This window comes from Bufo bufo, chromosome 3, assembly GCF_905171765.1.
Source record: "Bufo bufo chromosome 3, aBufBuf1.1, whole genome shotgun sequence".
In the NCBI taxonomy this organism is placed as follows: domain Eukaryota; kingdom Metazoa; phylum Chordata; class Amphibia; order Anura; family Bufonidae; genus Bufo; species Bufo bufo.
The window spans coordinates 699,591,872-699,606,035 of record NC_053391.1 but is presented as its reverse complement, the minus strand read 5'-3'; the positions used below and the strand labels follow the sequence as shown (position 1 = coordinate 699,606,035).

Genomic DNA, 14,164 nt, shown 5'->3' with positions numbered 1-14,164 from the left:
GACCTCGCCGACCGCTCCCCCGACCAGCGAGTGCTTACCTGACGCCAGGTGCCGGCACACCAGCCTGTGGCACTGGTTCCAGTGTCCGGCCCGTAATAGGTAGAGCGCCTCCCTGTGGTGGTCTCCTTCTCTCCTGGCACGGATAGCTTTGGCTTCGTAGATCCATTCGGCAGGGATGCAGAGCTTCTCGATCAGGAACTTCTCCTTGGTCAGCGTCTCGAGAGTCTCCCTCAGGGCACAGTGTCTGTTCAGCAGCTCCCGGACCGAGGTCTCTCGGATGCTGGAGAAAGAATAGGAGTTATACTCCACAGGAAGGTGCTCTTCTACGTCCCACCCAACCCATGCATGGTAAAGGAAGGACGAAGAGGACAATTCAACAAGGACTGGGACTGTATCACATACAGAACACCCCACAGCCTGTGGTGCCCCAGGATGCATTGCTGCAGGTCTGTACCTGCCCCCCCGGTGCTCAGGACAGGAGAGGGACCATTTGTGTCACTGCTATGTTCAGTCTACACTGGTACATTATAACGAACCCTCAGCTGTGAGCACTAGGTCAGTATAGAGCAGGGCTGGCCAACATGCGGCTCTCCAGCTGTTGTAAAACTACAATTCCCACCATGCCCTGCTAAAGGCTGTCTGGGCATGCTGGGAGTTGTAGTTTTGCAACAGCTGGAGAGCCGCAGGTTGGCCATCCCTGGTATAGAGCGTCAGCCTCAACAAGATTCGCTGACAGCCAGCAGAGATCTTGAAGTATATTACAAGTCCGCACAGTAACTCACACGGCATTGGGCACGTGAAGCAGCACAAATATGGCCCACTCCCAGAGGCCCACGTTCTCCAGCTGCTCGGTGTAACTGGCGTGGAGCAGCCCCTGGCTCTGCTCGGAGAGGTGCGTGTAGTTCAGCGCCTGCAGGACCATCCACAGATGCCAGCTCAGACGATAGTCCAGGGGGTCCGGGGTCACGCTCCTGGGGTCCAAGAGCTGCCGAAGATCATAACACCTACGGAAATGTAAAATGGGTGACAGACAGTGACGGCGTGAGAGCCGATCGCATCCAGCTCCTACCGGCTTAGAGAGGCGAGCGCCAGCCAGCTGCCCCCCCCCACGTCCCAGAGACAAGCGCCAGCCACTCAATGCCCCCTCCCCATCCCAGAGGCAAGCGCCAGCCAGCTGCCCCCCCCCCAACCCAGAGACAAGCGCCAGCCAGCCACTCAATGACCCCCCCCCCCCCCCCCCCCCGTTCCAGGAGGCAAGCGCCAGCCAGCTGCCCCCCCAACCCAGAGACAAGCACCAGCCACTCAATGCCGCCCCCCCCCCTGTTCCAGAGGCAAGCGCCAGCCAAGGTTTACCTGTCGCTGTAGAGCTTCAGGAGGTGGAAGCAGACGTCTCTCTTGATGGCGGAAGTATCTGCATCGATGGCTTCTAGACGGAGGCCGTGTCCTTCGAGGTAGTCGGGGAGCGGGTACGCAGCATATCGTGTGCCTTCCCCTGACTCCTAAATAACAAAGACCAGAGGTCAATGACCAGAACAAGGTCTAATGTGGTAAGTAATACGGGCAGTGGGCACCTACCTGAAAGGCGGTCTCGTACTGCTGCAAAGCCTGGGAGATGGAGGCCGTGGGTGGCAGCATGTACCAGAGGTGAACGGCCAATGCCCGCTTCCAGTCGAGCTCCGAGCAGACATTAATGCTCCTCTTATCAGATGACTGCCACACCTGACGGAGGGAGGGAATGCTGGTAACACAGCTGCCAGTCAGACAGGAGCGCTCACTGCACCCTACCGCGCGCGCACTTACCGGGGTGGCCGACAACAAGGCATAGATCTTCAGCCGCTCCTCCTGGATGAAAGCGTCCACCTGCAGATTCCTCCAGTCCACCAGCTGCATGACATTGAGCTCCACCACCTGCTGACTGCCAACCAGCTGAGAGAGCAACATGGCGAGCCGGTGATCACCTGCGCAGAAACGGAGGAGATGTTAGACAGCAGGTAGGTGCCCTACGATGGAGGTAAGTGCACAGAAGCAGCTGTACCCCTCCACTCTTAGGACACCACTGAGCTCACCAGATTTCTGAGCGAGCCGACACGCCTCGCTAATCCGGCAGCCGGTCAGGAAGCTGAACACGGCCTGGACTGGCCGCTCATGGAGGTGGAGAGCCGCCTCCTCTTCGATGCGCTCCGCCGCCGTCTCGGCCAGCCAATGGGAGAAGGCCTTCCTGCGGTGCAGCCTCTCCACATACTCATTCAGGTCATCCAGCCCGGTCTCCAGCTCCCGGAGCCGACCCCACAGGGCCTTACAGAGCGTCCACGTTAAACACCACTGCTTCACCACGGCTGCGAGGGAGACACGAGGAGGAGGAGCATGAGAAGCAGAGGACAAGACAGAAGAGACACGGCCGGGGCGTAAAGGCACTCACGCTCCACGTGTGCAGGCTCCGCACAGAACTCGCCGACCCATCCGGCGTAGTCGTGGATGGCAGAGTTCCCAGGGTTGGGCACAAGCCGCGGACAGCGCTCGCTCTGCACCGTACTGTTTTTCAAGGCGATTTCTAGAGGAATCAGGTAGGACTGGAGATCTGTAGTCTTCTCCTCCAGACTCAGCTTCTCCAGGTGAACCTTAAAGGGGGTTTCTGTAAGACTGAGGAGAGAAGGAGGTTTTGTAAGATTCCAGGAAAGTCGGGTGCCCGGGTGAGAGCCCCCATCCGTCCCAGGAAATCATAGGTGCCGGGGTGAGAGCCCCCATCCGTCCCAGGAAAGCTGGGTGCCCATCAGTATGGCGGCAGTAATGTGCAGGGTGTTGGGGAAGCCATACAGGAAGGGCAGATGGTTTGCCAGCAGCGCCCCCTCAGATACGTGAAGCCGTGGCCGGTATTCACACTGGACATTACAGCTTCTTACTTACGATTTAGCAGAGACGGGTTTGGGAAGAAATCCGTAGTCCATGGTCTCGGTGTCGCCGGCGGCCTCCTCCCTCTCCCCGCTCAGCACGTCCCCACTATGGGCCAGCGTCCAGTTCTGGCCCCAGCCCACAGAGAAGGAGCGTCCCATGAACAGAGACATGTCGATCAGCAGCTTGCCCTTTCCATCAGACACGGACTTCTCCAGCGGCACCAGGCCCTGCTGACGACGGGTCCCCACAGTCCTCAGCTGCGTCTCCGGAACAGGAGACGGCATCATGAAGGCTGAAGAGAGAGGTCCCAGGGCCGGCCACGGAGCGGAGGAGGGGGGTTTGGGGCTCTGAGATAGAAGTGGAGAGTCCTTCTGTTTCAGACCTGAGGGTCCGGAGAACCTGGACTGCAGACGACCTGTAGAGAAGAGGCGCATCACGTTACATGGCTGACCCGACACCGCTTGTATCAGCTCTGCACAGGTTTCAAGATCTCCACTTGCTGTCAAGTATTCTCCACAGAGTAGAGTGAAAAATGTGCAGGTCTGAATGGCAGCAAGCAGAGGTCTTGAAAATTCTAAAATAAAAATTCAACAAAAATAAATTGATATGGGTAAAGTCAGAGCACCCCTTTAGGCAGTGTTCAGACATGGCAAAACTCCTGCACTTCTGTGGATGTGGATTTTAGGCCGCGCCTGAACTCTGACCTAGGTTTTGATTAAGTTTACAGAACTTCTAGCCAATCCTAGGAGAGGTCGGCCGAGGACGCAGGACTCACCGCTGGACGCCCGGGGAGACTGCGCTGCAGGGACAAACCTCAGCGGTGACCGCATCTCCTGAGGAGTGTCCGGCCGGAAGCAGCTAAAGGGGGAGACGAGATCCCCACCCTCATCCTCCAACAGCAGAGAAGCCTTCATCACCTGAAAGAGAAGAACGATGAGGACTTCAGATTCTGGACCAAAATCTACGGGGGGAGACTTCACGGTCTTGTCGGCTGGGATTCAGCCTCTGCACCGAATCCAAAGTCCCCGATGAATGAGAAAGACGCCGTGACGTCACCCGGAGAGACTTCGGCCGCCCACCGAACCTGCGGACGAGTTATGGCGCCACAGTGCGGACCGCTCCGTAATGAGGGCTCTAACCTGTAAGGCGTGAGGGTTGACCCCCAGGGACGATGCGATGTGGGATGATGCAGACACCGGCTCCTGCTCCTCCGTGGTGTCCTGATCGTCAGCAGCTGAATCCAGGAGCGGCTCCTGGGTGATGTCCGCCATGTCACTGTCCAACTCCAACACCCGCCCCAGCTCCTCCTCCGCCAGGCTCTGACAGAACAGACAACAGAGGATTAGCCACCTGACCACTAGAGGGCACTGCAGACAACACCCACCCCAGCTCCTCCTCCGCCAGGCTCTAACAGTACAGACAACAGAGGATTAGCCACCTGACCACTAGAGGGCACTGCAGACCACACCCGCCCCAGCTCCTCCTCCGCCAGGCTCTAACAGTACAGACAAGAGGGTTAGCCACCTGACCACTAGAGGGCACTGCAGACAACAGAGGATTAGCCGCCTGACCACTAGAGGGCACTGCAGACCACACCCGCCCCAGCTCCTCCTCCGCCAGGCTCTAACAGTACAGACAAGAGGGTTAGCCACCTGACCACTAGAGGGCACTGCAGACAACACCCGCCCCAGCTCCTCCTCCGCCAGGCTCTAACAGTACAGACAAGAGGGTTAGCCACCTGACCACTAGAGGGCACTGCAGACCACACCCGCCCCAGCTCCTCCTCCGCCAGGCTCTAACAGTACAGACAACAGAGGATTAGCCACCTGACCACTAGAGGGCACTGCAGACCACACCCGCCCCAGCTCCTCCTCTGCCAGGCTCTGACAGTACAGACAGAGGATTAGCCGCCTGACCACTAGAGGGCACTGCAGACAACAGAGGATTAGCCGCCTGACCACTAGAGGGCACTGCAGACCACACCCGCCCCAGCTCCTCCTCCGCCAGGCTCTGACAGTACAGACAGAGGATTAGCCACCTGACCACTAGAGGGCACTGCAGACCACACCCACCCCAGCTCCTCCTCCGCCAGGCTCTGACAGTACAGAGGATTAGCCGCCTGACCACTAGAGGGCACTGCAGACCACACCCGCCCCAGCTCCTCCTCCGCCAGGCTCTGACAGTACAGACAGAGGATTAGCCGCTTGACCACTAGAGGGCACTGCAGACCACACCCGCCCCAGCTCCTCCTCTGCCAGGCTCTGACAGAACAGACAACAGAGGGTTAGCCACCTGACCACTAGAGGGCACTGCAGACCACACCCGCCCCAGCTCCTCCTCCGCCAGGCTCTAACAGTACAGAGGATTAGCCGCCTGACCACTAGAGGGCACTGCAGACCACACCCGCCCCAGCTCCTCCTCCGCCAGGCTCTAACAGTACAGACAGAGGATTAGCCACCTGACCACTAGAGGGCACTGCAGACCACACCCGCCCCAGCTCCTCCTCCGCCAGTACAGACAACAGAGGGTTAGTCACCTGACCACTAGAGGGCACTGCAGACCACACCCACCCCAGCTCCTCCTCCGCCAGGCTCTGACAACAGAGGGTTAGCCACCTGACCACTAGAGGGCACTGCAGACCAACCCGCCCCAGCTCCTCCTCCGCCAGGCTCTGACAGTACAGACAACAGAGGGTTAGTCACCTGACCACTAGAGGGCACTGCAGACCACACCCGCCCCAGCTCCTCCTCCGCCAGGCTCTAACAGTACAGACAAGAGGATTAGCCACCTGACCACTAGAGGGCACTGCAGACCACACCCGCCCCAGCTCCTCCTCCGCCAGGCTCTAACAGTACAGACAAGAGGGTTAGCCACCTGACCACTAGAGGGCACTGCAGACCACACCCGCCGCAGCTCCTCCTCCGTCAGGCTCTAACAGTACAGACAAGAGGGTTAGCCGCCTGACCACTAGAGGGCACTGCAGACCACACCCGCCGCAGCTCCTCCTCCGCCAGTACAGACAACAGAGGGTTAGTCACCTGACCACTAGAGGGCACTGCAGACCACACCCGCCCCAGCTCCTCCTCCGCCAGGCTCTGACAACAGAGGGTTAGCCACCTGACCACTAGAGGGCACTGCAGACCACACCCGCCCCAGCTCCTCCTCCGCCAGGCTCTGACAGTACAGACAACAGAGGGTTAGTCACCTGACCACTAGAGGGCACTGCAGACCACACCCGCCCCAGCTCCTCCTCCGCCAGGCTCTAACAGTACAGACAAGAGGGTTAGCCACCTGACCACTAGAGGGCACTGCAGACCACACCCGCCCCAGCTCCTCCTCCGCCAGGCTCTAACAGTACAGACAAGAGGGTTAGCCACCTGACCACTAGAGGGCACTGCAGACCACACCCGCCCCAGCTCCTCCTCCGCCAGGCTCTGACAGTACAGACAACAGAGGGTTAGTCACCTGACCACTAGAGGGCACTGCAGACCACACCCGCCCCAGCTCCTCCTCCGCCAGGCTCTAACAGTACAGACAAGAGGGTTAGCCACCTGACCACTAGAGGGCACTGCAGACCACACCCGCCCCAGCTCCTCCTCCGCCAGGCTCTAACAGAACAGACAGAGGATTAGCCACCTGACCACTAGAGGGCACTGCAGACCACACCCGCCCCAGCTCCTCCTCCGCCAGGCTCTAACAGTACAGACAAGAGGGTTAGCCACCTGACCACTAGAGGGCACTGCAGACCACACCCGCCCTAGCTCCTCCTCCGCCAGGCTCTAACAGAACAGACAGAGGATTAGCCACCTGACCACTAGAGGGCACTGCAGACCACACCCGCCCCAGCTCCTCCTCCGCCAGGCTCTAACAGAACAGACAGAGGATTAGCCGCCTGACCACTAGAGGGCACTGCAGACCACACCCGCCCCAGCTCCTCCTCCGCCAGGCTCTAACAGAACAGACAACAGAGGGTTAGCCACCTGACCACTAGAGGGCACTGCAGACCACACCCGCCCCAGCTCCTCCTCCGCCAGGCTCTAACAGTACAGACAAGAGGGTTAGCCACCTGACCACTAGAGGGCACTGCAGACCACACCCGCCCCAGCTCCTCCTCCGCCAGGCTCTAACAGAACAGACAGAGGATTAGCCGCCTGACCACTAGAGGGCACTGCAGACCACACCCGCCCCAGCTCCTCCTCTGCCAGGCTCTGACAGTACAGACAGAGGATTAGCCGCCTGACCACTAGAGGGCACTGCAGACAACAGAGGATTAGCCGCCTGACCACTAGAGGGCACTGCAGACCACACCCGCCCCAGCTCCTCCTCCGCCAGGCTCTGACAGTACAGACAGAGGATTAGCCACCTGACCACTAGAGGGCACTGCAGACCACACCCACCCCAGCTCCTCCTCCGCCAGGCTCTGACAGTACAGAGGATTAGCCGCCTGACCACTAGAGGGCACTGCAGACCACACCCGCCCCAGCTCCTCCTCCGCCAGGCTCTGACAGTACAGACAGAGGATTAGCCGCTTGACCACTAGAGGGCACTGCAGACCACACCCGCCCCAGCTCCTCCTCTGCCAGGCTCTGACAGAACAGACAACAGAGGGTTAGCCACCTGACCACTAGAGGGCACTGCAGACCACACCCGCCCCAGCTCCTCCTCCGCCAGGCTCTAACAGTACAGAGGATTAGCCGCCTGACCACTAGAGGGCACTGCAGACCACACCCGCCCCAGCTCCTCCTCCGCCAGGCTCTAACAGTACAGACAGAGGATTAGCCACCTGACCACTAGAGGGCACTGCAGACCACACCCGCCCCAGCTCCTCCTCCGCCAGTACAGACAACAGAGGGTTAGTCACCTGACCACTAGAGGGCACTGCAGACCACACCCGCCCCAGCTCCTCCTCCGCCAGGCTCTGACAACAGAGGGTTAGCCACCTGACCACTAGAGGGCACTGCAGACCAACCCGCCCCAGCTCCTCCTCCGCCAGGCTCTGACAGTACAGACAACAGAGGGTTAGTCACCTGACCACTAGAGGGCACTGCAGACCACACCCGCCCCAGCTCCTCCTCCGCCAGGCTCTAACAGTACAGACAAGAGGATTAGCCACCTGACCACTAGAGGGCACTGCAGACCACACCCGCCCCAGCTCCTCCTCCGCCAGGCTCTAACAGTACAGACAAGAGGGTTAGCCACCTGACCACTAGAGGGCACTGCAGACCACACCCGCCGCAGCTCCTCCTCCGTCAGGCTCTAACAGTACAGACAAGAGGGTTAGCCGCCTGACCACTAGAGGGCACTGCAGACCACACCCGCCGCAGCTCCTCCTCCGCCAGTACAGACAACAGAGGGTTAGTCACCTGACCACTAGAGGGCACTGCAGACCACACCCGCCCCAGCTCCTCCTCCGCCAGGCTCTGACAACAGAGGGTTAGCCACCTGACCACTAGAGGGCACTGCAGACCACACCCGCCCCAGCTCCTCCTCCGCCAGGCTCTGACAGTACAGACAACAGAGGGTTAGTCACCTGACCACTAGAGGGCACTGCAGACCACACCCGCCCCAGCTCCTCCTCCGCCAGGCTCTAACAGTACAGACAAGAGGGTTAGCCACCTGACCACTAGAGGGCACTGCAGACCACACCCGCCCCAGCTCCTCCTCCGCCAGGCTCTAACAGTACAGACAAGAGGGTTAGCCACCTGACCACTAGAGGGCACTGCAGACCACACCCGCCCCAGCTCCTCCTCCGCCAGGCTCTGACAGTACAGACAACAGAGGGTTAGTCACCTGACCACTAGAGGGCACTGCAGACCACACCCGCCCCAGCTCCTCCTCCGCCAGGCTCTAACAGTACAGACAAAAGGGTTAGCCACCTGACCACTAGAGGGCACTGCAGACCACACCCGCCCCAGCTCCTCCTCCGCCAGGCTCTGACAGTACAGACAACAGAGGGTTAGCCACCTGACCACTAGAGGGCACTGCAGACCACACCCGCCCCAGCTCCTCCTCCGCCAGGCTCTAACAGAACAGACAGAGGATTAGCCACCTGACCACTAGAGGGCACTGCAGACCACACCCGCCCCAGCTCCTCCTCCGCCAGGCTCTAACAGAACAGACAGAGGATTAGCCACCTGACCACTAGAGGGCACTGCAGACCACACCCGCCCTAGCTCCTCCTCCGCCAGGCTCTAACAGAACAGACAGAGGATTAGCCACCTGACCACTAGAGGGCACTGCAGACCACACCCGCCCCAGCTCCTCCTCCGCCAGGCTCTAACAGAACAGACAGAGGATTAGCCGCCTGACCACTAGAGGGCACTGCAGACCACACCCGCCCCAGCTCCTCCTCCGCCAGGCTCTAACAGAACAGACAACAGAGGGTTAGCCACCTGACCACTAGAGGGCACTGCAGACCACACCCGCCCCAGCTCCTCCTCCGCCAGGCTCTAACAGTACAGACAAGAGGGTTAGCCACCTGACCACTAGAGGGCACTGCAGACCACACCCGCCCCAGCTCCTCCTCCGCCAGGCTCTAACAGAACAGACAGAGGATTAGCCGCCTGACCACTAGAGGGCACTGCAGACCACACCCGCCCCAGGGGCTGCTGTCCACCTGCCCCGGGGTTACAGTCTCCGGGTTTATACAACTGAAGACCAATCATTTCATCTCAAAGTTTTACAGCTCTCTCACGGTTTCAGATCTCTGCTTGCTTTCAGTGAATGGAAACTTTCATCAGGCTCAGTGAGCAGTCTATGGGGCGGCTGGACCCCCCTGATGTTGGTGAGGGTTCTGCTGGTGCCGAGGGTCCACTTTCATCTCCGCTCACCCCAACCAAACAAACCAATAGGGGCCCGGCTGTAGTCGCCATACCTACCATCAGGCCCGGCGTACGGCCGAGCAGTGGGGGATGTACAGTCGACGTCACATTACACCGCTACTCTGAATGAGGATTTGGGGGTCAGAACCACTGGGCAGGTGATAACCGCTAGTTTGTTAGAGGGGGCAACTGATAAGACCCCCGCAGTGCTGCACTCCGCCACCTCAGAGGCTTTAATAGCGCAGCAGCACACATGCTCCACAACCGCGCCATTTAAAGGGTTTGTCCGAGACTTTAATACTGATGACCTATCCTCAGGACCCCCGGGACCCCCCACCGATAACGCGTTTGAGAAGGCACCAGTGCTCCCAGTAGCGCGGCGGTCTTCTTGCTGCTCTCCCGAGGCCAGTGACCACACGTTCATCGGCCACGTGTCCTGGTTGCAGCTCAGTCTCAAAAAGGGACTGAACGTGATACCAAGCACGGCCACTATACAACGTGGGGCGCTGTGCTGGGTGAGCACCGACGCTCACAGGAGGGGTGGGGGTCCCGGGTGTCAGACCCCCCATGATCAGAGGAGGTCATCAGTATTAAAATCTTGGAAAATCCCTTCTTAAACAGGAGATGTGAGACCCTAGTTCTGCACCTCAGTGGGGGGCCCGGCCGTCCCATCCAGATCCACACGCAGGACTAGACATGTACCCCCTCATCCTGGGGGGAGGGGACGCTGCAGCTCCATATAAATATACACCTGTGCCTCTTCAGGCGTTGTAAAAACTACAACCCCCATCATGCCAAAGCCGCATTGAGAACAGCTAAGATTGTGGTTTCAATGATTCAGATGCACACGTTAACCTCTTCATAACCACAGTATGCACATTAGAGCACACGCTATACATGCAGCTCGGCTGATCCCATCCCCCACCACTGGACACTAGGGGGCACATTTAGAAGCCCTAAACTGGCGGTGGAACCGCTGCGCCGCAATCTGGCCTGGAATACGCCATAACCCCCATGACTACTACACCCAGCTTCTCTGCGACAGCACCCACCATTCAGCCCTGTTCTAGTTATACTGGTTTCCCGTTCCCAGTGCATTGTGGGAGCCGAGGTGCCGCTCACACAGTCCGACACTAGGGGGAGCCACAAGGTCCTGTTTCCAAGGAGAAAGTGGAACTCCGCACGGTAAGAAAGCTAGCTGGCGGGGCAGTGTGCACTTCTACAGGACGGGGAATCGGGGCAGATTTTAAAGGGGTCCTCTCACTTCAGCAGATACCGTCCTCTACATAATAAATGCTAGTACAAGGCTCTTACTAATGTATTGCGATTCTCCATGTTGCTTCCTTTGCTGGCTGGATTCATTTTCCCATCCCATTATACACGGCTCGTTTCCATGGTTACGACCACCCTGTAATCCATCAGTCGTGGTCGTGCTTGCACAGTATAGGAAAGAAACGCTGGCCTGTGTGCGCTCCCAGAGAGGCTGCAAGCACGACCACCACCTCTGATGGGTTGCAGGGTGGTCGTCACCATGGTAACGAGCAGTGTATAATGGGATGGAACAATGAACCCAGTGGCTGGTATCAACTTCTACATAATAAATGCTATTTGCTGAAGTGACAAAAACCCTTTAAAAAAAAAAAAAAAGGACAATAAGAAGGTTTTCTAGTTTGGATTTAATGGTCACATGTGAAGGGTTTTCCCATCATCAGAGGAGTCCGATTTAACTGGGGATCTGCGTCCAACTGGACTAACAAAATATCTAAAGGAACGCACCACCGCGAACGCTCACGGAAAATACTTCGGAGATGGCGCCTGGTAAAACTAAACCACATCGACCCCCGCTACCCTGATCTGTGCTGGAAAAATGGTGGAGCTGAAGGAACCAGTCTACATCCATGGTGGTCGCGCCCAAGAACTCAAACATGTCGGAAAACTAAACAAGATGCTCCATATAAGGGCTCATTCAGACGGCCGTACGTGGATCCGTGTTTTTGCGGATTAGATGCGGTCCTATTCACTTCTATGGACGGCTCAGTAAAAACAAATGAAACATGTCCTATACTTGTCAGTGAAAAATCAGGACATGGCCCCATTGAAGTCTATGGATCAGCAAAAAGACAGAACGCAATCCGTTCTGCGCACATGCTGAACTGTCCGCAAAAAAACGGATCCGCATCTTTGCGGACAGCATACGGCCGTCTGAATGAGCCCTAGACATTCAACCATCTCCAGACTTTCTACCAAATCAACCTATTCCACAACATGCCCAAACCGCGGGATCCCATATAATACCGGCCGCAAGAAGCCTCAGAGCACAAAAACGGAGAAGTCCAGAAATCGCCACCATCTCAGAAGTACGGACATCGGTCTCACACGCATACAGCATGGAAGTTACATTTACATCATATTCACCATCTTTGAGAAAAACCAAAAATATTGGTCTTTATGGAAGCCGAACTCTCCAGGGACCAGACGGATTTTAGAATATATCTGTGACCTAATGTGTGCGCGAGGGCACCATTGTCTTTACAGATACATTGTGTGTAATATAGATATATACGGGCAGGTGGCTGCATGTATGTGGACAATCTAAGATGGATGGACACGCGTGTGCGGACGTGGGGGGGGCGTGTTTTTACACATCTATTCACACTGTTACCTCATGCCTGTGCACGTGTTTATATTTATAATCAATGTAATTCACATCGGCACGTCCAACCCCCTCCCCCCCCCCCCCATCCCTCTTATTTTAGTATCACTTGAGTGATAATTATATAAGTTATTTGCAGTTAATGTAGGGTTACGCGGTGTATACGGTATATATACCCCGATGTTCTGCCGACAGGCCGCTCTCCACTGATATTCTAGAATGTGACCGCGGTAACAAATAACGATAATACAAACAAACTGTTGTAGAAGTTCCGTTTACTGATCAATTGTTAAACATATTGAATGTAACCTTATAATATAATCAAAAGCCGATAAAATTGTGCCGATTCGCTGTGTCCAATATTTGATCGGAGGGTCTCGGACGGGGGATGGTGCGGTTTCCCAGTCACTGCAATGACAGCCGAACGCTGAGGCAGTGACCGGTAAAAGCCGCCCCATGGTCCCATTTCTGAGACAGGCAGAGATCTCAGAGGTGGGACCCTCTCCTGACAGTGACCCCTTAACCCTCTGCAATGCAAAACATGGTGAAGGTGCCTCAGAAAGCTTCAGCAAAAGCTCAAAGAAACCTCAAAGACACAAACGAAATTCTTAAAAGGAGTATTCCAGCTGCGATAGGTTATCCCCTATCCACAGTTCAGCGGGGGTCCTAGCACTGGGACCCCCCACAGATCGGGGGAAGGAGGCGTTGTCTCCAGAACCCCAGTAGAGCTGAACGGAGGCACAGTGCACACGTCCAACCTGCTGCTCCACTCATCGCAGGGGAAGGGGGACGACACCGATCTGGTGATCCTGTGGGTCCCAGCACTAGGACCCCCACAGTTTTCCGCATCCTGTGGCTAGGGGATAAGTCGGCAGCTAGTGCAGAACAAGGCCCTGGCCCGTGTGCACAGCCGCCACCGAGATACAGAGGTGTGAATGGTCCGGACGCGCTGACAGACCACCCATCGCTTCTACCCTCCCCATAACGGCTGCCATTTTACAAAAGATAATAGAAGGGGAAGCAACCTAAGCTGCGTTCCCTGCCGCCTATAACACAGGAGTAAAAGCCTCCATCCGAGGTAAGTAGCCCCCTGCCTCACCGCAGCTCCAGGGTCTGTGGTGTAAGTCAGAAGATAAAGGGGGATTCCACCGGCCTCGGAGGTCTCCCGCCTCCCGTAGCTGAGGTAGTGAATGGCTGCAGCCGTATACAGAACACTGCTGCAGCCCGGGGAGGGGGATGGGCTTCCCAGGGTGACATTTCTCTTTAACCACTTCATGACTGAAATAACACTGATAACTTGAGATTTATTAGGGTCACGGAGAAGAACACTTGTCCCCCCCCCCGCTCTGCACCCTTATGACTAATATAGATATTGATCATTCCTCCTTTACTTCATGTGCATTATAAGGTCTGCTTTGGGGTCTAGAGCTATGGGTGGTCCTAGCAGGCACATTACACAAGGTAACAAATCCCCTGCTGTGCGATAACCGCCCCACGTACAGCGCTCACTTCTCCATGACCTCTGCAGACCGCACGGGGAGTGGAAACGCAGAGCACCAAGACCGCACGGCCTAAGGCACCTGCAAGTAGTCCACCCTCCATGACACGATCCCGGTCATCAGCCAGGAGCATAGACATCTACCCCGACAGAGCCACAACCAAAGGCTGCCCCCCGAGCCGCCCCGCACCTCCCGGTCAGGGACGCTGCTGCACTCTGGGCAATAAGAAAAGACGAGACGAAGTAGAATGAGAGTCTCCAGCCACACATCGTCATTCGGAATCAGTCGGACTTTATAAG

General features: G+C 57.3%; 1 protein-coding gene across 4 annotated transcripts in view; it reads right to left on the bottom strand.

The window, feature by feature from the left end:
• NUP98 (nucleoporin 98 and 96 precursor) overlaps positions 1 to 14,164 on the bottom strand; it is a 31,345-nt gene that overhangs the window by 2,330 nt on the left and 14,851 nt on the right. For 2 of the 4 annotated variants that reach the window (XM_040426670.1, XM_040426672.1), the window contains exons 21-30: positions 4,032 to 4,211; positions 3,668 to 3,809; positions 2,905 to 3,307; positions 2,420 to 2,640; positions 2,067 to 2,336; positions 1,801 to 1,958; positions 1,576 to 1,719; positions 1,354 to 1,499; positions 783 to 1,004; positions 39 to 280 (exon numbers count right to left, since the gene is read on the bottom strand). In XM_040426670.1, the coding sequence (XP_040282604.1) occupies positions 39 to 280; positions 783 to 1,004; positions 1,354 to 1,499; positions 1,576 to 1,719; positions 1,801 to 1,958; positions 2,067 to 2,336; positions 2,420 to 2,640; positions 2,905 to 3,307; positions 3,668 to 3,809; positions 4,032 to 4,211 (2,128 nt within the window). Of the gene's footprint in view, positions 1 to 38; positions 281 to 782; positions 1,005 to 1,353; positions 1,500 to 1,575; positions 1,720 to 1,800; positions 1,959 to 2,066; positions 2,337 to 2,419; positions 2,641 to 2,904; positions 3,308 to 3,667; positions 3,810 to 4,031; positions 4,212 to 9,066; positions 9,084 to 9,238; positions 9,428 to 14,164 lie in introns of those variants that run through there. The other 2 variants (XM_040426671.1, XM_040426673.1) reach the window with 2 other exon arrangements.